The sequence below is a fragment of the Coffea arabica genome, chromosome 2c (assembly GCF_036785885.1).
Source record: "Coffea arabica cultivar ET-39 chromosome 2c, Coffea Arabica ET-39 HiFi, whole genome shotgun sequence".
Lineage (NCBI taxonomy): Eukaryota > Viridiplantae > Streptophyta > Magnoliopsida > Gentianales > Rubiaceae > Coffea > Coffea arabica.
The window spans coordinates 15,400,743-15,421,735 of record NC_092312.1 but is presented as its reverse complement, the minus strand read 5'-3'; the positions used below and the strand labels follow the sequence as shown (position 1 = coordinate 15,421,735).

At 37.7% G+C, this 20,993-nt stretch overlaps 2 protein-coding genes across 2 annotated transcripts; one reads left to right on the top strand and one right to left on the bottom strand.

The window, feature by feature from the left end:
* The first annotated feature begins 5,491 nt into the window (after window positions 1–5,491).
* On the top strand, window positions 5,492–6,664 carry LOC113731161 (cold shock domain-containing protein 4-like). Its single transcript, XM_027256251.2, has one exon. The coding sequence runs from the start codon at window positions 5,655–5,657 to the stop codon at window positions 6,231–6,233; it is 579 nt and encodes a 192-aa protein (XP_027112052.2). The 5' UTR covers window positions 5,492–5,654; the 3' UTR covers window positions 6,234–6,664.
* A 2,959-nt stretch (window positions 6,665–9,623) lies between these two features.
* On the bottom strand, window positions 9,624–14,050 carry LOC113726267 (auxin transporter-like protein 2). Its single transcript, XM_027249878.2, has 8 exons — window positions 13,517–14,050; window positions 13,053–13,238; window positions 12,821–12,933; window positions 12,533–12,716; window positions 12,289–12,386; window positions 10,713–10,920; window positions 10,319–10,576; window positions 9,624–10,212 (listed from the first exon to the last, which is right to left on the bottom strand). Exons 1-8 carry the CDS (start codon window positions 13,670–13,672, stop codon window positions 9,931–9,933), a joined length of 1,485 nt encoding a protein of 494 aa, XP_027105679.1. The 5' UTR covers window positions 13,673–14,050; the 3' UTR covers window positions 9,624–9,930.
* Window positions 14,051–20,993: the final 6,943 nt, after the last annotated feature.

The following is a 20,993-nucleotide window of genomic DNA, read 5'->3' as shown; positions in this document are numbered from 1 at the left end:
CTAACAGACATTCTCCGAAGCGGCAATAAAGATTTGATCAAAAACCACAAATATATGCTCCAAAGCAGACGGACTTTTATTTCATCGAACAATTTGTCTGCCACAAAATACAATAAAACTACTGGATTCATTTCGTCGAATGCCTTCAAGGCAATATTTCCCATTTCATCTAGCTGTCGATGAAATGAAAAATGTTGCTTAACGAAATCTACTAAGGGTATGTTTGGTTCTCCATGGAATTGGGGTTTAGAATTGGAATTGGGTCCCAAATTCCAAATCTGTTGTTTGGATACTGTTTCACTTAGAGAATTAGAATTGAATCTGAATTCTATAGAAACCTAATTCCATGAATTGAATTCTTTACCGGAACAAAAGAATTCTAATTCCAATTCCACAAGTAAACGGGTCCATACGCGGATCTAGCATGGATCAAAAATTAAAATCGGGTCAAGGATATTGGCACCCCTCTCTTCCTATCTAATTTGACATTTGTCTAAATTATACTACTGCTTCATATGGATTGCTGGTGGTAGTATTTTAGCTTCACTCTGATGGATTTTCTGAAAAAGTTTAAATGAATAAGAAATAAGAAATTTTTGGGTTCAATTCCACCAGAATTTGGTTTATTTCTTGGTCGGAATTCTGAATTTTTCCTGGATTGTTACTGGAAATGATGGAATTGATGACCCACCCCACTAGTTACAATATGATGTAGTTTTGCACATGATATTTATATCAGTTTTCTTCATTGAAAGTGGTACTGAATTCAAGAGAACCAATAGTGCAGCAAACTTTGGCTACCTGACAATAACTCCGTACAACCATATAAAAATGTTGATAGTTTTCTAGAAACTAATTAAGTTTCAGCTTTTGTTGGTGGTTGGAAGATTCTCCACAGGCTTTTGCTGATGAAGGTGGAGTTCTCCACAGGCTGCAGGAAGACTTGGCTTTTGGTGAAGGTGGTAGCGCAGAAGTTGTCCCCAAGGTGCTTGCATCTCCATGTAGGAGGAGGAGAGGTCTGCCTGACAAATTGGTTGCAACATATCAAAAAGATTAGTAGAGAAAATATAATTTCTGCACGTAGTCCCATTGGATGATTATAGTTAAGTGGGGAACAATTTATAGCATTTCTTGGGATCTAATGCTTTTTTTAAATTGCTTTGCATTCTTTCTCAAAGTTAAGGAGCTTTTGTATAAGTGCTCTTCCTGTATTCTATTTAGCAAGTACTTGACTGTGTGTGAATTGGTCATTTGACAGTCTTAAGTTTTGTATTTTCCAATATCTCCTCCAAAGAAGCTGGTAAATATTAGTACAAAGGTTCGGTCGTGTATTTATCATATTGTGTTACAAAAACAAGAAGCCTCGGGACTTTGTCTTCATGATTGAGATCTATTCTACATTTTTTCATTTCGTGGTGCACAGTTCTTTATTCGGTAGAGTCATAAATTTTACCCTACTCGATTATCACCAAAAAAGTCAATTTGTATATTTTGTCTTCTTTTTCACTATTTTCTTGGGTCAGGTAATTTGTGAGTAATTAACTGTCCGGTATTCTACCATGTTTTAAGAAATATGCTAGTGTCATTGGGGATTTACTTTTACGGGGTTGAGGTCCAGTTTTGGTTGGATGCCAATATCTATACCATACGTTGAACAAAAGAAGGCAGTCAGATTGACATGTCTCGCTAATGCTGTGCTTAGCACAACCTACGTCTGGAAATGTTCACCAAAGAAATTGATATAAGAGTGGGAAAAAATAAATTATTAAAGGTGCAAATTGGTTTTTACTTTTAAATCTTTAGTAAAAATTAGCTAAATATAAAGAAAAAAATTATTATATAGAAAAAAGAAAAAAAAGAAAAATTTTATGTAAGTAAATGTTTCATGAAAACAATTCTAATTCCTAATGAATTCTTCTCTCATGCAAACAAAGGATTTGGAATTCCAAATAAATTCCGTATCAATTCTATGCATTTCCCAAACGAAAGAATTGAAATGACTTGGAATTCCAATTCATAGAATTCCAATTCTATAGAATTTCAATTCTAATTCAATTCTAATTCTATAAAACCAAACAAACCCTAAGATAAAATCGATGAAGACAGAACCACCACGTTAGCCCCTAACCAATTGACGCCTCAAAAAGCAAACTGGACACAAGGAACACTCGCGTTCCCAGTTCCTACAATTATAATCCACAACATTAATTATTATTCTTTCCTATGTTTTAATAGGTCAGAACTTTTTCAGCGAGCTTTTAGGCTTTCCTCTGAAATCTGTCAACATTTCGGCCATGTTTCTCAATTTTGTCTTTTAACATTTCCCAGTTTATTTAACCAGTGGGCTTTGGCTACCAAGAAGGGACTAATTGGTTCGGGAGTTTGCACCCCATTTGTAGCAAAAAAAATTTAAATGAAATATCAAAACACCTCTTTGATCTAATCAGATTTGTATATCTTTTTTGAATTATAAATTGAGGATTCGTGTATCCTCTTTAGACTATAAGTAGGGAGATTTGTACTCCACCTGTAAGTCGGGGGTTCATATACCCTCTTTGAACAATATGTTGGAGATTTGTATACCCTCTACGAACTCTATAAATTGGGGGTTCAAATTCCACCTGCTGTAAAGAAAATCCAAAGGAGATAATAGAGTATCCAATTGGACTAGTCAATTTTGTATATCTGCTAACTCCATACATAGTTTCTTTAAATTCCTCCTCCCTATAGAATATGTTAGATTAGGTTATAAAAATATTACAGCAAAAAATAATAATAATAATAATTTCTCAATTTATAACTCTTTACACAGTTTCTTTAGATTTCTCCTCCCCTTAAAATAGGTTATATTAGGTTAGAGAAATGTTATTGTTACTGTAAAAAAAAAAATTCCCTGATTTATTTATTTTTCTTACTAGCTTGGCAATATTTTCTTCCAACTCTTTCACACATTTCCTCATCAATCAATCTTCCATATTTGCATCCTTCATTTTGCAATTTTAGGAGAAAACAAAAATGAATTTCAAACTAATATTAATGTATTTGGATAGTTGATTATTTGAGATAATTTTTTGAAATAAATATTGTAATATTTTTTTAATATGATACATGTAAGGTAAAAATATTTGAGAGTACTACTCACATCACATCAGCAATTGGAAAGATTTCAAAGGTGTCTTGACATTTTGTAATTTGTACAAAACTCTAATTATAATAGTAGAATTGTAGGATTGAGTGATGGATTCTTTAACTGGCTGGAATGGATAATCGACTAGAGCAAAAGGATTTGGGTAATGTCCATTCAAGAAGTGGCGTGACTTTCATGTGCACGAGTTCTGTCCGTTTTCACGGCATTAACAAAATGGCTATATGATTCATTTTAAGATTTGGGTGGGCCAGAAAATGCAAAAAAAAAAAAAAATTAGTGGGTGAAATGAAAACTTTTTAAAAATTTGATGACTTCTAGCTCACTTTATCCAAAAAAATTTACAAATATAATAGGATAAAATAAATTTACCCTTTCATTATTTTTGTTTTTCCACCAAACATAAAAAAGAAGAAATTGAAATAAAAAATATATAAATAAGAACTAGAAAATACCATTAAAATTTTGGTTTAAAAAACCTATAATGATATTTGTAATTAAAAGGATTTGGTATTTTTTGTTTCTTATTTATTTGTTTTATACGTCCATTCCATCTTTTTTGTTTCTTATTTATTTATTTTTTATTTCCTTACAATCTCTTTTGTGTTTGGAGAAAATTTTGCAGGCAAAAGTTCTCAAAACCACCTAGTCTCTTCCTAAAAAAAAGAGAAAGAGAGGAAGAAAAGAAAAAAAGTAGTGAAAGGGAAAATATATCAATTTATTAGTTTCATGTTGATTTTTTTACTATTGAACATTAATTTTAATTGAAAAAACTAAAGGGGTTGAGCTATGAATAAATAAGCAGATAAAAAATACATATGTTGAGTTACCAAAGAGGTAATAACACCTAAAGAAACTAGAGTAAGGCTTAATTGAAAATGAAACAAATTATTGATTGTATCATAAATACCCTTATGCCCATGTTCTAATCGTCCCAGAGGAATATGTACATTTAAAAGGTATTTTATACTATGCCCAATCTCGAAATTAGTTTTATACATATGACCAGTAACAAAAAATAATGCTGTGTTTGGATTGCATTTTTCATGGAAAAATTATTGTAGCAATTTGATGTATGTGAATGAAAATGTTAATAGGAAAATGTGATTACGGAAAATAACGTAATTTTTCGACGAAAAATTGCAATCCAAACAAGGTCTAAATAAATGCAATAGCTAAACGATGATGGACAATATCAGTCAGCCATAAACGTTGTGTTTGCAGATGAAATCCCTCGAGAATCATTAGAATAGCAATTCCTGCTCCTTTGGAGGTCCCAAATAATCCTTGAAGATGCGGTAGTACATCTAAGAAATTATTCCATCAAACATATTCATCTCGGAGTCTGGATCCAGGAACAGTGACGTACTAAACGCCCTATCCAAGCCAAGAAACTTACACTGAAGAGTCCTGACAAATAGTTATTCAGATGAGATTTGGCATATTTGAACCATGAAACACTTGGTTTCCATTTCATCAATTGTAAGTGTAACCAACCTGATATTATAGTTATATATAAAATTTTAAATTATAAGAGGCTTATGTAGCAAAGTACCTAAATTATAGAAGAGTAATAATAAGATAGTCAAAAAATATATTTATGATTTTTTAAACAAAAAAAATAATTCGCAATCTAAACAATCGCACGTCAATTTCACACTGAAGATATGAATAATAATTAACACAGGTGTACAAGGCAAAAGAAATGTCTGTATAAAATTGGTAGTACTGTAAAACTTTGGATCAGAACAAGAGGTCCAAAATTAGAAACAGGAAAAGGACGTGCAAAATTCATGACTTTGCTTTTACGCTTTGACAGCTAGAGTCACAGTGCCCACGCAGGCCCGCGCGCCCTGTACTGTACTGGTGAATGGTGAGAGACAGTAGTAGTAATGGCTAATGCCCGTAGCCCTATGAAAAAGACAAACTAACTGATCTGATGACCAAATCTACCCTCCAACGAAATATCCAACTCCCACCCTCCCTTACCACTCCCTCTCATTCCCATCCTCATCTAATACTACTAACTAAAAGCCACACAGGACAAACACAGTAATGTCAATTCACATTTTTATGCGACCAAATTACCCCCAAAGAAATCCATCAAACTTCATCGACACCCCCGTCCGGTCCCCTCAGTCTGGGTGTTTCTGTCCTTGACTCACTGAGAGCCCGGTCAAAGAAAAGTCACACATTACACCCCAACCGTCGGATTTCCTCGAAACTTGCAAGCCGTCGCTTTGAGCGTCCCCACAAAATAATACTCGTCGATTTCCTATACTAATTTTAGGATGACGTGGCACTCCCTTTCATGCTTATCGAATTCTTTAAAGCATAAATAACGAGCCCACGAGAAAAAGCCCATCCGACGACTGAGAGGGGGAGTGAATGAGAGGGAGCTGAAAAGATCCAGAGAGAGAGAGAGAGAGAGAGGAAGTTTTTGTGTGTGTGTGTGTGTGAGCGTGTAGGGTTTCCTTTGATCGGTGTGTGGTGGGTTTGAAGGAAGAAAATGGCTGCTGACGAGGGTGGTGAGCAGAGGCAAACCGAGAGGGCAAAGGGCCATGTCAAGTGGTTCAATGACCAGAAAGGTTTTGGATTCATCACTCCTACTGACGGCGGCGAAGATTTGTTCGTCCATCACTCTGGGATTAAGGCCGGCGGTGGCGGGTTTCGCAGTCTGGGCGAGGGTGAAGCCGTCGAGTTTGAGGTGGAGCAAGGTGGTGATGGCCGTACCAAGGCCGTCAATGTCACTGGCCCAGATGGGGGACCTGTTCAGGGAGGAAGCCGCGGCGGCGGAGGAGGAGGTGGCTACAACGGAGGCGGTGGTGGCAGGAGCCGCGGTGGAGGGGGATACGGCGGCGGAGGCGGAGGGGGGTACGGCGGCGGTGGAGGGGGGTACGGCGGCGGTGGAGGTTACGGAGGAAGCGGAGGAGGTGGGTGTTTCAAGTGCGGTGAGTCTGGGCATCTTGCTAGGGACTGCTACCAGGGTGGCGGCGGTGGGGGTAGGTATGGCGGTGGGGGCAGCGGCTGCTTCAAATGCGGGGAAGATGGACATTTTGCCCGAGAATGCCCAAACAGTAATCGTTGAGCTGGGTTCAACCTGAACCTGGAGGGTTTTATTTTCAAAAAGTGTTTATTCGCATTTGAAACCCCTCTTCTGCTTTTGGGTTCTTTGATTTCACTGTCTCTGTTTTCTATCGTACCTTTTGTTTTATTTGGGGGTTGGCTTAAGGTTTTTAAAGGCTTTGATCTGGTGAACCACACGGTACTAAATGCGAATGTTATTTTGTGGTGGGTTATTTTTGTGATTAAGTGGTCACCTGCATCGAGTAGTAGCAGTAGAAGACGCAGTACTAGTTTCTCTCTACCAGTTTGTTAGGTTTTCAAGAAAAAAAGAATGTTAAATCAAATCTATGCTCTTAGCACTGCAGCAGCTGCTGCTGCTTACCGGCGGAATATTTTCATTACCTTTACAAGTGAATTGAATGAATCCCTGGTGGTTTAAACTTTGTTGCAAAATCCATTATAGATGCAGCCAGCGGCTCCGGATAGTTATTAGTCTTCAACTCTTGATGAATGAATATGATACACTACTGGCTCTGTTTTGCAATTTGGTTGTTTTGCCACTTACGCCTGATGTTTGTTTCGTTTCGGCTTTAGCTCAGTGTTGTTTGTTTTCTTACCTCTGAAAACGATTCGTAGATTTGACTATTTGCCCCGCAAGATTCGAAATTACTGGACTGCAGATCCTCTGTCTGTGATTTTTATGGATACCACACGGATCTCTACTCTTGGAGGTCGAAATGACGAAATCTCTTCCACAGGGCCCGATCTTTGCTTGCTCCTTAATCAAATTAATACTACTGTTGGGTTTCAATGGAGAAGAAGCTCAGGAAAATTGTGGAGTTTTCGATGAATAATTTCCTAAATGACCCACACCACAAGGCAGTTTGGGAGTTCTTGACATTATAAGACGGCGGTTTGTTAGTGCTCTCTGCATGTTCTTCTTGCCTTCCAATTTTGGGTGGGTTCAATTTAAACCTTCCAAGTTAAATAATGGAGGATTACTTGCTGTTTTACTAATAAGAGCGGACTTGCACGAAGAGGTTTGTGGACAGTAACGAGAGCAAATCTGAAGAAAGACTAAATACATCAGCCCAGTTCAGATACTGGATTTTTTTTTAAAAAAAAAAGAAAAGAGGAAGGGGGGGGGGGGGGGGGGGGGGGCCAGTACTGTATTACCAATTTACTATCGAAGCATATCGAATTGAAAAATTAAGAGTACTTGGCAAATTTCGTCCTCATATATTTGGCAAATTTCGTCCTCATGTATTGATTTAGTTACTAATTTTTATTTCTAGTCAATTTAACATGAGTACTTATTTTTTGACTATAATTAAGGACTTTCGTGACTATTTAAAACTAATTTGACCAACTAAATAAAGATATTTTAGGAATGTTACCTACATAGTTGTAATAAAATCAAGTAAATTGTGTAAAAAAATTACAAGGTTAAACTATACAAAAGTTTTATCTGACGATTTTTTACATAATTTAAAAGTTCTATCTAATGATTTTTTACATAAGTTATTTGTTTTATTACAGTTTCGCAAGTAATGTTTCCATAATATTCCCGTTTAGTTAGTCATTTAGAAGTCAGATCGATTTCAGGTAGTGATGTGGTCGCAGAGTCCTTTAATTGAAACTGTAAAATAAATTCAAGTATTAAATTAGTTAGAAATAAAAGTTAGAGATTAAATCAATATTAGAAAAACATTTAGGGACCAACTTTGCCATTTTTCCAAAAATTAACTTGGAAGGACCTGAGCGATCCACAAAAAGGGGCCAAAAACAAAAGTGAAAGACCCAGACCCTCTGATGTGGACCGGGGAATATTGATGTGATGTGATGCGATATAAAAAAAAATAATTAAAAATATAAAAAAATGTTGAAAAAAATGTTTAGGATATAAGTACATAATTTTGTGACAAATATTTGCCATCCAAACACATTCAAAAAAGTGTGTTGGAGAATGTGTTTGTCAGTGTTTAATATATTTTTTCTTCTCAAAATTCAATTGCATCCGGCATTTTTTACTCACCTGGGTTCCGCGTGCATTTTTTTTTTTTTTCCGAAACGTTAGAAATTTTATATATCACACCAAAACTATACACTGTTGGAGCAAGGGCTCCTATTTTAATATTAGTGCATTTAGCACTCTGGGGTTGAATAGTTCCACTCCATATTACAAAAGTTTAGAAGAGCAATTTTGCTCAAACTATAACACAGACTATCAAAGTCCTCATTTAACCTTTCAAAAAAGCACATTCGAAACCATGAAGTCATATTCTGTATGTCCTCTATTATAGTGGTTTCCTCCAAGCTTCTGGCTTTTCCAGCTCGTAAATGGTCCAGCAGCTTTCTATCCTCAATTCGTATCTTGATGTCCCTCCATCCTTTTGTTGCTGCTTTGATCATACACAGCCTCACAGCCTCAACATTGTCCTGAGCTTTGTTCCTTGCTTGTCTTTTCCTTAGCGACCAGGCTGCAATTCCTTGGCCTGCGCCATTTGCAGCTGTGATTCCTATGCCAAAGGAATTGTTTCCATTCTGGTGTTGGGTCGCCAGCTTTAGCGTAACCACTTCTGAGCTGGTTTGCTCGCTTCGATAGTTCTCTTCTTGTCTTCTTGTTTCTGTTATGCTTTTTCTTGGTTGTTGTTGACTTAGTGAAAAGAAAAGGCTAACCAATTTCTTGCCTTTTTTTTTTTTGGGTTAATACCACTTTGTCCTTCCAAACTTTGGACGATTACTCATTTCAGTCTCTAAATTTCAAAATAGGACACTTAAGTTCCTAAACTTATAAATACCTCCCACTTAAGTCCCTAAACTTATAAAATAGGACACTTAAATTCCTAAATTCTCATAAAATGGGACACTTCGACCACCAACGGCATTCAGGATTTGTTAACAATTTTCCTTAAGTGGGAGGTATTTATAAGTTTAGGGACTTAAGTGTCTCATTTTAAAATTTAGGGACTGAAATGGGTAATCGTTCAAAGTTTGGGAGGACAAAGTGGTATTAACCCTTTTTTGTTGTTGTTGTTGTTTCTGACACTACTATCTCTTTCATGCCAAGACTATTAAGTTGAAGGAAGCCTTTGATCCAATGGGATGTAATGTAATGTCTACCACAAGTCTGATTGTTGATTCAAGCACCGAGAAATCTTTACTTCCTCGTTATGAAAGATAAACTTATTGGACGTCTTAACCGTTTAATTAGTCTACCCACCATTAATTAACTGCATCCGGCTAACATCATATATAGAACCACCAAATAATTAATTATATTGCTTCAATTTTCTTTGTTCTAATCTGCCTTGTTGAAGGACCTAATTAATTCAGCTGTGACGCGAAACTAGTCTATCAAAGCACCACAATGACTACTAACAACGAAGGAGGTGGAAATTGCTGAGAATGATTTAAAATCTGCAAAACTTTGAGAGCATTAACTAACATACGATTTTTCTTACACCACTACATATTTCAGGTACAAACAAATCAAGCATCGATTAATCTAACGACCATCTTGGAAAAGGAAAATTGACCCAGAGGTTGAGGGTGTAGGATGCTAAATTCTGTTGCCAGTCCCATATCTGTATATGGTCTGCCAGATTAATGGAGGAGTGCAACTAAAGCTAGCTAACATCCTGGCACGACAATTGAGTGACACCCTTTGACACGACAATTTTTTTGCCAGTCCCAGGCTCTTCGAATTTCACAGCTGCTCAAGGCTTGCGAATGATGTGGTGTGGGAGAGTCAGATTTCCGGGAGGAGGAGGTAGAGGAGCAGTGGCGTTCATGACGGGCGGTGGTGGAAACTGTTGAGGGGGACACTGGTAGCACTTGGTGAAGAGTCCAAAGGTGTCAATTTGGTGGATGAAGTTAACCATGCTCGCCCACCCACCGAATCCGAACCCGACGATGAGGACCCACACAACCACGAAGATGTTAATCACATATGCCCCGATCCATCTTCCCACAAATCTCGGAGGTTGCTCTACTGCATTCTGTGTCACAAACATTATCAGTATTATAATTCAAATTCAATTCATGAGCCGCATTGTTTAAGTTGGTCAACCAACCGCTTTACACAAATTATGAGGAGGAGGATACCTCGCGGGCAGCTGCAGATTTGAAGGTGAAAATGTGAGCGAGGGCAGGGATAATGTAGACGGTGAAGCTAACGAGAAGAGATCCAACAGTGGAGTTGATAGGGCCAAAGAAAGGGAAGACGATGGCCAAGAACCAAATGGGGATGACCACCGGCAATCTTGCTGCGGCACGCTTGCACAGGCTCTTGCATTCGTGCATGCCGATTGCCTTTTCCCACACGAAATACAAGGGCGTGCATGCAAATCCAAATGTTATGAACTGCACGAAAGTGCATCACAGAAATCATCATCAGAAAAATGATCTCAAAGTTTTTTTTTTTTTTATTTTTTTTAAATGTTGAATAAAATATTAGTAGCAGTCATTAATCTGGAACAGTAAAGTAGTGGTGGCCTGCCTGATGAATGAGCATGAGGATTACAGCCATGTCCCGAAAGGGCGATCTGGGGAGGAGGGCGAATGCATTAGAGTGATTCAGAAGCATATCACCAAATGCCCAATACACTGCTGCCGCGGATGGAAGCGTCAGTGTCAATACGTACAGGGTTGCCAGCAAGTATATGGCTTTGAATTTCTGTGGCTTCCACATGGCGTGCATGATTTCTCTGTTCACAATTATCAAATCCAAAGTAAATCTATTAAACTCTGAAATTTATTCCATAAGTTAAATTTTGTTAAGTCGCTCAAGCTTTTGGATGGATTATGTTGTAGTATTAGTTAGACGACGGCTAAATACGTTATATCCGGGACGTTATCAGTTAAACTTGGCAACACATGAAGCCCACTCGTCGAAATTGCAGCAGCAGCAGCAGCAGCAATTTGCATGAGTCTGGAAACGAAAATGCTCCTTGTTTTTTTTGGAAAGGGAACAGATCCTACATACTGAAATGAGTACTAAACAAAGTAAAAGGATCGGAGAAACTGAAAAAGGGTTTGGCTTTTCTTTTTAAACTTGAAAAGGTGTCAAAAGAGTTCCCAAGCATACGATTCTTTTCTGAGCTCGCATGCTTGACAAGGCAATTTCACAATTCTGAAAAAAGACCCTCCTCTGCTGTCATATAGAATCTTATGATTCATCCACGATGTCGATGTTATTGGCTGTAAAAGGAAAAACAAAAAATTCCCACCAAAAAAAAAAAAGATAAAATGAAAAGAAAAGGGTTTTCGAAAACGATGGATCATTGTCACTTGTATGTAATTTATGCAGCAGGTGGCGTTGGTCTTCCTTAGGGAAGCGAATTCGAAGTCTTTGTCATAAGCTTCCCCAAAAAAAATAGAGTCTTTGTCATAAGATAACAAGGTCAGATGACGTCGAAGTCCGCAAGGATGGGTCATTTTCGAGATGACGTTTTACCAGTACCACTACTGCTGCTGCTGCTAGTCTTTATTTTCTAGCAACTAGCAAGTGGAGTAGTAATTTATTCCACTCTCTCAGGAGGAGAAGATATTAATAATAAATTAATATGAATTTTGATATTTTTTTTATTTTTTTGTATTACTCAATCAATTAATAGTTATTGAATCTCAACGAAACAAAAAAGAACTAAAACATGATATTTATGTAGGAGAAATAGCAATATAATAAAAAATAGGACAGAAAATGGCATAGAACGTGAAACAGAAGATCCGTTGACAATTTATTTCTCTCTCTCTTAGGAGGAGCTGCAGATCTTAATAATAATAATAATAATATGAATAGGGGAAAGAAAGCTCGGCGCCATCTTTTTAGTGACACTTTTAAAATTACGTCAAGTATTTAATTAATTTAAATTATTATATGATATTTAGTTTTAGTTCTTTCAGAATCAAACCTTCGTGCCTCGTCTTCTAATTTCAAGTGTCCAATTAATTTTAATTCGGCACCACTTCAAAAGACAGACGAAAGAGTTGTCAAGTGGCACCGAAGATTTGATTCCGAAAGAAAGGCGTAAAAGACGGAATATACATACAATTGTAATAGAACTTTGTCTTACACAGTGACTGCATGTCCTCCGAATGTATAGAGAATGTTTGTGGCCCCTGTGAAGTACAGCACCAGCTTGCTTGGGCCCGAATGTTTCACGCCCTCTACCTGTAATTAATTACGCAAGCCCACATGCAACTCATTGCTCTCTTTCACTTAACAAACATACAACAAGAGATTAATGGTAATAATTGGCCCAAGTAACTAGTAAGTGAAACAGTACTAGTAAATTACGCTCCTCTACTAGCACGTACCTGGCCGTGGAGCAGTGAAGCAACGGCGAGGTACCAAGCTGTATAAGTGGTCATTAACAGCCCCAGGAAAGACCAGATTCGGTAGTTGTGGAAAGAAGGTATGAAGACGGTAGTGGCGCAGCAAGCTCCAAAGATGTAAGTCCAAGTTCTCTTGTCCAGATTGTCATTAATGTAGTATATGTTGCTGCAGGGAGGGTCAGATGAGATGGTGAGAGTGATTAGCTGGCTGAGTATTTAAATCCTCGACACTCAAATTTGCATTATTAGATAGGTACAAACAAACAAAACCTTGCACAAGCGATGAGCTGAATCACGGATCCAAACAGAAGAAACGTGCAGTTAAACGCCAAACCCACGTTCCTCCAATGTTTCCCCAGCAACCCATCAAGAACTTCGAACCACTGCAATGTACGTACCCAACCAAAAAACAATTAGGCACTCCCTTTCCTGTTTATACATGTTACGTGTACAATCCGGCAAGGTCATGTGAAATCGCGCAATTAGGAGTACTATACACTACCTGAATGACGTGATTTCTGAAATCAACTTTCTCCCTTTCCTTTCTGGTTCGGTACTCAATATACAGAATGCTGATGAGATAAGCCGTCCAACTTCCCATCAGACCGTAGAAGAGCTGGAAGAGGATCCCAGACATCATTCCCAGCTGGGAAAATGAGTATGGCAACGTCAGTAGTACCTGGGCCACCTACATTGAATTCACAAACAAAATAAACAAGACTCGTAATTAGCAATCGAGACACTAGCAGGCATTGGAAGAAACTCCTGCAGGTCAGGTGCATTGTAGTATGTGGTATCAAAAGAACGTCTCTGAGAAAATCATTCAAATGTTATTTGAGTAGTCTGATCGATCGTAAATTAATGAGGCTCGACTTTTTTACTTTCAGAGCTTCCAAAAATGGAATCATAACATCGCATATTCTAGATCAAAACAAATAATGAAAGACAAGGTGAAGCGCATAATACCTGATTGGAAGCACAGCTGAACCAAGCATCATAAGCTGAGCCACCGTGCCAGAACAGCTTGGAAATCTTGGTCTTGACGTCCGTGGGCTTGCCTTCCGTCTCCATCTCTACGTAATTTCCTACAATTACGGTCTCCACCGCCTTGTCCGTCGCCATTCTACAATATCAAGCTGATCTTGTGCTCGCTCTTGCACAAGTACTAACAGTACGTGCTTTGGCTAGTTATATCTCGTGATGCAGAAGTAATGCTAGCATGAGTCAATAAATGAAGCAGCTAATGGGTAGCGATAATTAAAAGGGCACGCTATTGTTTTCCGGACATGGATAGAGTCGTAACAATCTATGCGGTGTATTTATAAGTAGAAAAGAGTATTTAGTAAGGGGCCAAAGACGGGCAGGCCGGACAAAGAAGGGCTTGGTGCCTGGGACTGGGAGGGAGGGGGGAGAGAGGGTTGGGGCCTTGGAGGGTGGGAAAGACTCTGGCTGAAAGGTATAATAGAGAGAGCGATTTCGGGAAGTGCATAGCTGAAATCCGCTTTTTTAGAGCTTCCCGTTTGTTTGTGACGAACAACCACCGGTTTTCGAGCTCAAATCCCTTGTTTCTTTGATTAAACCTTTTATTTCTTGCTAGTACTATGTAAACTAATAATTTTTTTTATTTTGTTTTCTAAATACCCTCATCACTCTTCTTCACGGTTTTGTTTTCCTCGCTTTCAACTATCAAATTCAAGATTTGAATTCTAAACTCCAAGGCGAAACTCTTAGGCCTTGTTTGGATTGCGATTTTTCGTCGGAAAATTATATGATTTTTCATGATCACATTTCTCTATTACCCTTTTTTCTCACACACATTAAATCGTTACAGTAATTTTTTCATAAAAAATACAATTCAAACACAATCTCAAAATTGTAAGAGCCAGCCATTCCTCAGCGAGCATAACCTAATAATTTAGTTAAACATCATTGATTTTTTTAAAAACAAATAATTATAGGAGCGAGCGTGAGTGGCTTGTCCGCACGAGTGAGTTCTCTCGACTTCCGGGACAAATTATAACAAAATACAGTAGTACTATCACTCTACTAGTATTGCTAAAACTTTCAATGACAAATATATTATTATTCGCATTCCACACTTTTATAATGATGCTTTTAGTAGATAGTATAATAAAAAAGGGTAGTGAGAGTTGTGATATAGAAAGTTGGACTGCAAAAAACATTTTCCCGTCGCAATACCTCTGGCCTTTGACGGTTTGACCACCGATTCAGATTGACACAGCATCGAAAATAATAGAAATTTAAATCCCACCAGACAGATGACTATTTATCTCAAACCCGGACGTGACTGATAGCCCCACTAGAAGAGGCTTGTGAATGATTCCCTCAAGAGACGAGATATGCTGTGTGTGCGTATCCCCTCCAACTTTGCTGTTTGACTTCTGCATAGATGTTAGGTGGTTTGCCGGAGACGAGTAGTAACAAAGTTCAGAACAAGCTAATTAGGTAGTAATGTGTATTCCTTTGGAACAATTACATCGGAACAGAGCACAGTCCATCTCACACACGAGAAAAAAATTTGAAAAAGAAAAAAAAGGAATACACTACTTTTGTTTCAGTTTTACTACTTGTTCTGTAGGTAAGACGGACTGTGCTCTGTTCCAAATTTGTAAGCTATGCAAGTTTAACAAATTTATGAAGAGCAACCAACAATAGTTTTTCTAAATTTTAAATGAATGTATCAAATTGACACATGAATAATGCGGTAGGTGCTGTTTTCCACCCTCAAGTTCATGCGTGGAATTCATATTTGCTGGGATGACTGAAAAAGGAGAACGAAAAAGTATATTTATCTAAACCTTTTGTGGATACTGCTCGACACATTGTAAGAATTTGGATGCGTGACATGTGTTTTCATTTATTAAATAGAGACATGATCATTTAAATTTTGATTAATTTTAACCCTTATTAATGTATGAATGGGCGTGTTCATACATCCAAATGTACGTTATAGAAAATGGAGAGACAATTCAGCGGGATGGAGCCAAGTTCGTAGTGTCATTACCACGTGCAAGATAAAAAGCATTGCAAACTTCATATGCATCTGTTTATCCATCCAAAATATAGACTGCACGGTAATATATATGATAATTACTAATTACCATTGCCTAAACCATCGTTTACATTTTTTATTTATCATATACAGTGTCCAGTTAGCTGGTCCCTCGATCATTTAATACATTTTTTCCCAATTTTTATTTTGTTGACAAAAAACCCAACTTTGATTTGTTGTTGACAAAAGTGTGACGAGTCTTGGTTTTATGACCGAGAAAAAAGGTTAAAGAAAAAGATCGAGAAAGCAACGGTGTTGAAATAGACTTGGGAGTTGACGGGGGGGCAAACCCATAAAAAGGGAAAAAAAATACATGGTAAGGAGTGAGAGGCAGGAATTATAACGAAGTAGACCGCATCATTGCAGCCAAACGGGCGTGGTCGCTTTTACAAGTGAAGGAAAGCTGCTTTTATCACATGGTGGACTCGAGAATCCATCCGGAGCCTCGAAGGAGAACCCCAAAAAAAAAAAAAAAATCTCTTCGGCTCACATGGACTTGCATTTTGTGGATGTAATGGACGTTTTGATTTGAGAGCTCCCCTTCTCTAAGACAATTAATTATTTAGTGTAGTGGTATGGTAACTAAGTACAGTATGTATTATTTTAAATAATAGTACAGCTCTGAGAGTCATACGATAAAGCATGTGCCTTTATGCTTGGCAACCATCACATTTTTTCCTTGATAATCATTTCTGATATGTTCTTCCAGCTACTTTACCTGCTTGCATTTATATACATTTTTTTTTTTTTCAGTTAGTACATTTCCCTCTTTGGCAGTTGTACTTCATCGTCGAGACTCCCTTTCCTTAAACTGCACCTCCTCCAGACACCCTGTCATCTTCTTCTTCTTCTTCTTTTTGTTTAAATTTTTTTAGTTGAGGAAGGATGGAATTTAAGAAATATAGAGGCGATAGGGAGTTCAGAATCCAAAATCTCTACGTTGTTGTTATTTATTTCAATTTGTAGTCTTGCAAAAAAGAAAAAAAAAAAGTCTCTTTATCATTCTTAGCCAACAGTTTCACCTATGTGTACACTTAGCATTTATTGAAATCAGGAAGCATTTACCAAACAAAAAGAAGAAGAAGGAAGCAAATATGAGAGACAATTGAATTAATTTGTTCCGTAGATATATAAGGAGATTGATTACCAATAAAATATGTTAACCCTTGCATTAGCTATATTGCTCGAAATTGCTCATTAAGAAGTCGTAAAAATTTTGGCACTTAATCATTTTTTCATTTACATGGGATCCTCAGTGTCACTTTTCAGTGGCAACTCAGTGTCACGTCTATATTTATATCAAGTGTTCTATATCTTTATTGAACTTGTCATGTGTTATTTATTTAATTTCTTTTACGCTCACGTGATAAGTGGGATTCGCATTGAATTAAATTTGGCACGAGTTAGCAGCTGAGAGCATCCCGGATGTTTTTCATTAGCTAGGTTGGACAATTGTGCTGAAGGTCACTCATTCAATGGCTAAAACAAAAAGCTAAAGGCACTTCACTAACTATTTCGCGCAAAGAAAGACAAAAGTCGTAAATCCAATGGCTGCATTATATGGTACATGTTTTCGATCTCATCAAAGTCTCTTTCCCACCCCTCATTCCATAAAGCTATTTTATTTTGAATTGGCAGTTTTCCGTCCACTTGAATTTCAATAAGCAGCAGCCTAGACCGAGAGTGATCATTGATCATGCTTAACGTAATGATGAGAAAACATGATGAGTTTTGTTTTCAAGAAATATCAGGATGGAGGATAGACTACAGAGAAGCAGCATGGAAATCATTTTCGCGAATAAGGTGTGAAGCCCGCCGGGCAAACCCCCTTAAAAAGCTTAAGCATTGCTCTGGTGCGGTGCAACACATTCATGGCAAATGTCGTTGGAGAAGACGTCCGCTCCCTTGTCCTGTCATGCTTTCCTGTGACTGGGACCGCGACATTCCCTGAGAACCTTGTCCCCTTTGACTACCTCCCCTTATGATGCAGTCCACAACCAGCACACCCATAATTCTTGCTCCATTCCTGTCATTCATATATGTTTTTATTTGAAAAAGTAATTTTTTAAAATTTCAACATACATCTATCAAGATAATATTTTAAATTCAAAGGATACATATATAAATTCATCAATGTCATCTCATCTGAACATAATAATTATCATGTCTCCATAAAAAATTGGATTCTCAAAAAACGACTCTAGTACTTTATATTTGTTCATTTTCAGAGGCTCTCGTGCTGCAATTGCTATGCATCCATGATCCGTGCATGCTCCCCCCTTAAATTGAGATTGAGGCCAAAAAGAGAGAAAAAGAAAAAAGGATTTTGATTGCAGTAGACTAGCTATGTGAAATTATTAATTAGATGATCGACTGGATGCCATTCATTGCCGGACACCCAAAAAAAAAAAAAAACCACCCATTGGTGGCTGAAGTTTCGAAACAATATAATTCTTTAGGCAGAGCCTGTCAGGCATGTTTGAAGTTTGGAGCAATTCCGATGAATGGTTATCTGCAATTTACGTACCCGATGATGGTTTATACTATGTCTGGACACGATATTGATTTTGGCATTTGTGCATGTAGAATTCAGTATGAACTGGTACAACTGGGGGCAAGCTGATCTCTAGTATAATTACTTGAGTCTCTTGAATTCATTTTCAACAGATTAAATACTTTAGCACGTCCTAATACCTGCGTGAATATGTGACCAATTGGTCTAAGAGATCGATCGGTCTGCCTCTTATGAATAACTGAATACCACACACTCTCTTTCTCTCGACAAATAGATGTGACATCCTCGTCTCCAGTTGAAACGGAGTTTCATGCATGCAAGCTAATTAGTAGTAGTTTTCAGGGTAACTGCTACGGCCAGCACAGTGAGATTAATTAATGGGGGATTGGTGGGATTTATAAGTGTCTCCAAGAAGAGCTAATCAGGGGATTACAAGACAGAAAAGCTAAACTCGGTCCGGAATGTTGATTCCTGATGCCAGATTTGGTGCAGTTAAAGGCACAATGTCTTCCTTAAACATTCCGATGAAAAGGGGTAGCGCTATGAGAATGTTGAGTGGCAATCGCCAAAATTAAACAGCCAAACGACCGACCAAATAATCCAGCTAGCGTGCCTTTAAAAGGATTGGGAACTACGGATGCTGGCTGGTGGTGATCATGCCAGGTCAACCCTGTGATGATCAATAATGATTCACCCGAATTAGTGCTAATTAAGTAACTAAAGGTGGGGGTTGGGGCGAAAATGTTACCGCCATTGACGGCTGGCTTTGTAGCTTTGCAATAAAATCCGGGCTCTTAACGACAGAAATTAGATTTAGGAAGAGGCTAAATCCACATCCCTGCATACTTGCTCAATCCACATTGAATGACAATGCCCGAGTTCAAAAAAAAAAAAAAAAAACAATGCCCTCATTTGTTAAGTTTAACATTAACATTATATAATGTGATAGGATAACATGATAAGTATACTATAGCAGTAGATAACTCCTCTCCCGCCGCTAAATTTAGCTTTTCATAGGATGCTCTAAGACAAATAAAACTTTAGTGATAGATTTGGTGAGAGGAGTACCGGAGGAGAGCAGTAGTTTACTAATGTTGGAAATGATTAAAGCCTTTCGGGGGTCCATCTCCATCCTGACTGTCTCCTTTTTCGTTGATTCGCTGCCCTTTTCTCCTTCTAAATTAAAGACAACTTTGACGTTCAATTCATAATATCCATGTCCCTCAGGGGGAGGTGGAGGGGAGTGGTCTCATCAAATTTTCCTTCTCAACTGTCCACCACGTAGCTAGGCAAGCAAACATGCATTAGATTTCTGATTGTATGGTACAAAGTAACACGAAGCAGCAGGTCAAATCCTCCACCGAGATCCTTTTGCTCTGCCTTTGCTTTGCTGCTGCTACCTCCTCCTAAAGAATCTGTGCCATTATTGTATACTACAGTATGGTGCAGCGGAAGTGGTGGAAGTCATATGTAGGTATGTTGTAACGCGAGACATCAGCGTGAATTCTCTTTCCGGTCGCAGGACATACTGAAAATTAGGCACCCCAAATGACTGGGGGGCGGCCATTATTCATTGTTTTCATTGCTGGGGAACAGCATCACTCCAAGCCACTTATTTCTGTCCTCTGGGACATTGAAATCACGTACCACATCTGCTTTAATTGTGTGTGTGTGTGTGTGTGTGTTATTCATGTTCTTGCAAGGGAAAACAATAATAACGTTCTGATTAGAATTGCTTTGCCCTTTCCCTTTCATTGCTACTTCACTCGGAACACATGGCAAATACTCCTAATAATGGTTTTTTTTTTTGTTTACTTTCAGGCTTCGGAGTTCAGGCATCACAACAAGTTCCTGTATTTGCAGACTGCAAAACTGCAGATCATTCCTTCGGTAGCAACAAGGACTAGTTCTACGGAATTGGGCCTACATATTTGTGGCCCAACTCCCGAATAAACTGCTCCACAGGCCTATAAAACTCTTGAGTATGGTTATCTTCTTGATTACTTTTTGGAGTAAATTTTATATAAATCGGTAGTGTATATACTATTATCATCGTTGGATCCACAACATATGTGCAAAACTTGAACTTTAAATTTAAATTTTATATAGTTGTCATTCATTCAACGCTAATAGTGTGGGAAATATTAATCTTTACTTTTATGGTGGTGTTGTTTTATTCACAAAAATTACTCTTTTTTTCTCAGGGCAGATACTTCTATTAAAAAATAATAATTTTTTTGCCACAAAATTGAAGAATATGTCTTCTTTTTGTGACATAATTAGAGCTGTAAACGAACCGAATCGAACCGAGTATCTCATGTTTGAGCTCTGTTCGTTAAGCAGTTCGAACAACGTTCGTGTTCGTTCGTTAATTTTCGAACTCCAAACCTGTGTTCGTGTTCGATTCGTTAAGTAAAATTCGTGTTCGAGTTCGAGTTCGTGTTCGGCTAGTTTAACATAAATGAGCCGTTCGCGAACATGTTCGAAATGCTCGAATCCAAATTATTTTATGATTTAAATATGCCATGCAAATTATTAATCATTCTCAAAAATAATTAAAGCACTAAGTGACTAAATTCTATTATTCATTAACTATATAACTAACATTAACATAAAAACAACAAATAAAACAAAGAAATTTGCCCTCCAAAATAAAAGTCTAGCCATAAAATTAACCCTAAAATTTGTCAAATGATAATTATGTCTATGTTCACGAACATTTGTTAAAACTCGCGAACATACTCGTGTTCGCGAACGTTCGTTTAGCATGCTCGCGAACGTTCGTTAAAACTCGCGAACATGCTCGTGTTCGCTCGATTATTAATCGAACAAAAAAATTCGTTCGAACTCGGTTC

Bases quoted from the DNA above. Each gene is read 5' to 3' on its own strand.
- LOC113726267 (XM_027249878.2), bottom strand. From the start codon at position 13,672: ATGGCGACGGACAAGGCGGTGGAGACCGTAATTGTAGGAAATTACGTA. The intron at 12,934-13,052 runs GTAGTGTATAGT...CGTACATTGCAG, and splicing joins TCAGAAATCACGTCATTCAG to TGGTTCGAAGTTCTTGATGG. The intron at 10,213-10,318 runs GTATCCTCCTCC...TTTGTGACACAG, and splicing joins AATCTGCAGCTGCCCGCGAG to AATGCAGTAGAGCAACCTCC.
- LOC113731161 (XM_027256251.2), top strand. From the start codon at position 5,655: ATGGCTGCTGACGAGGGTGGTGAGCAGAGGCAAACCGAGAGGGCAAAG.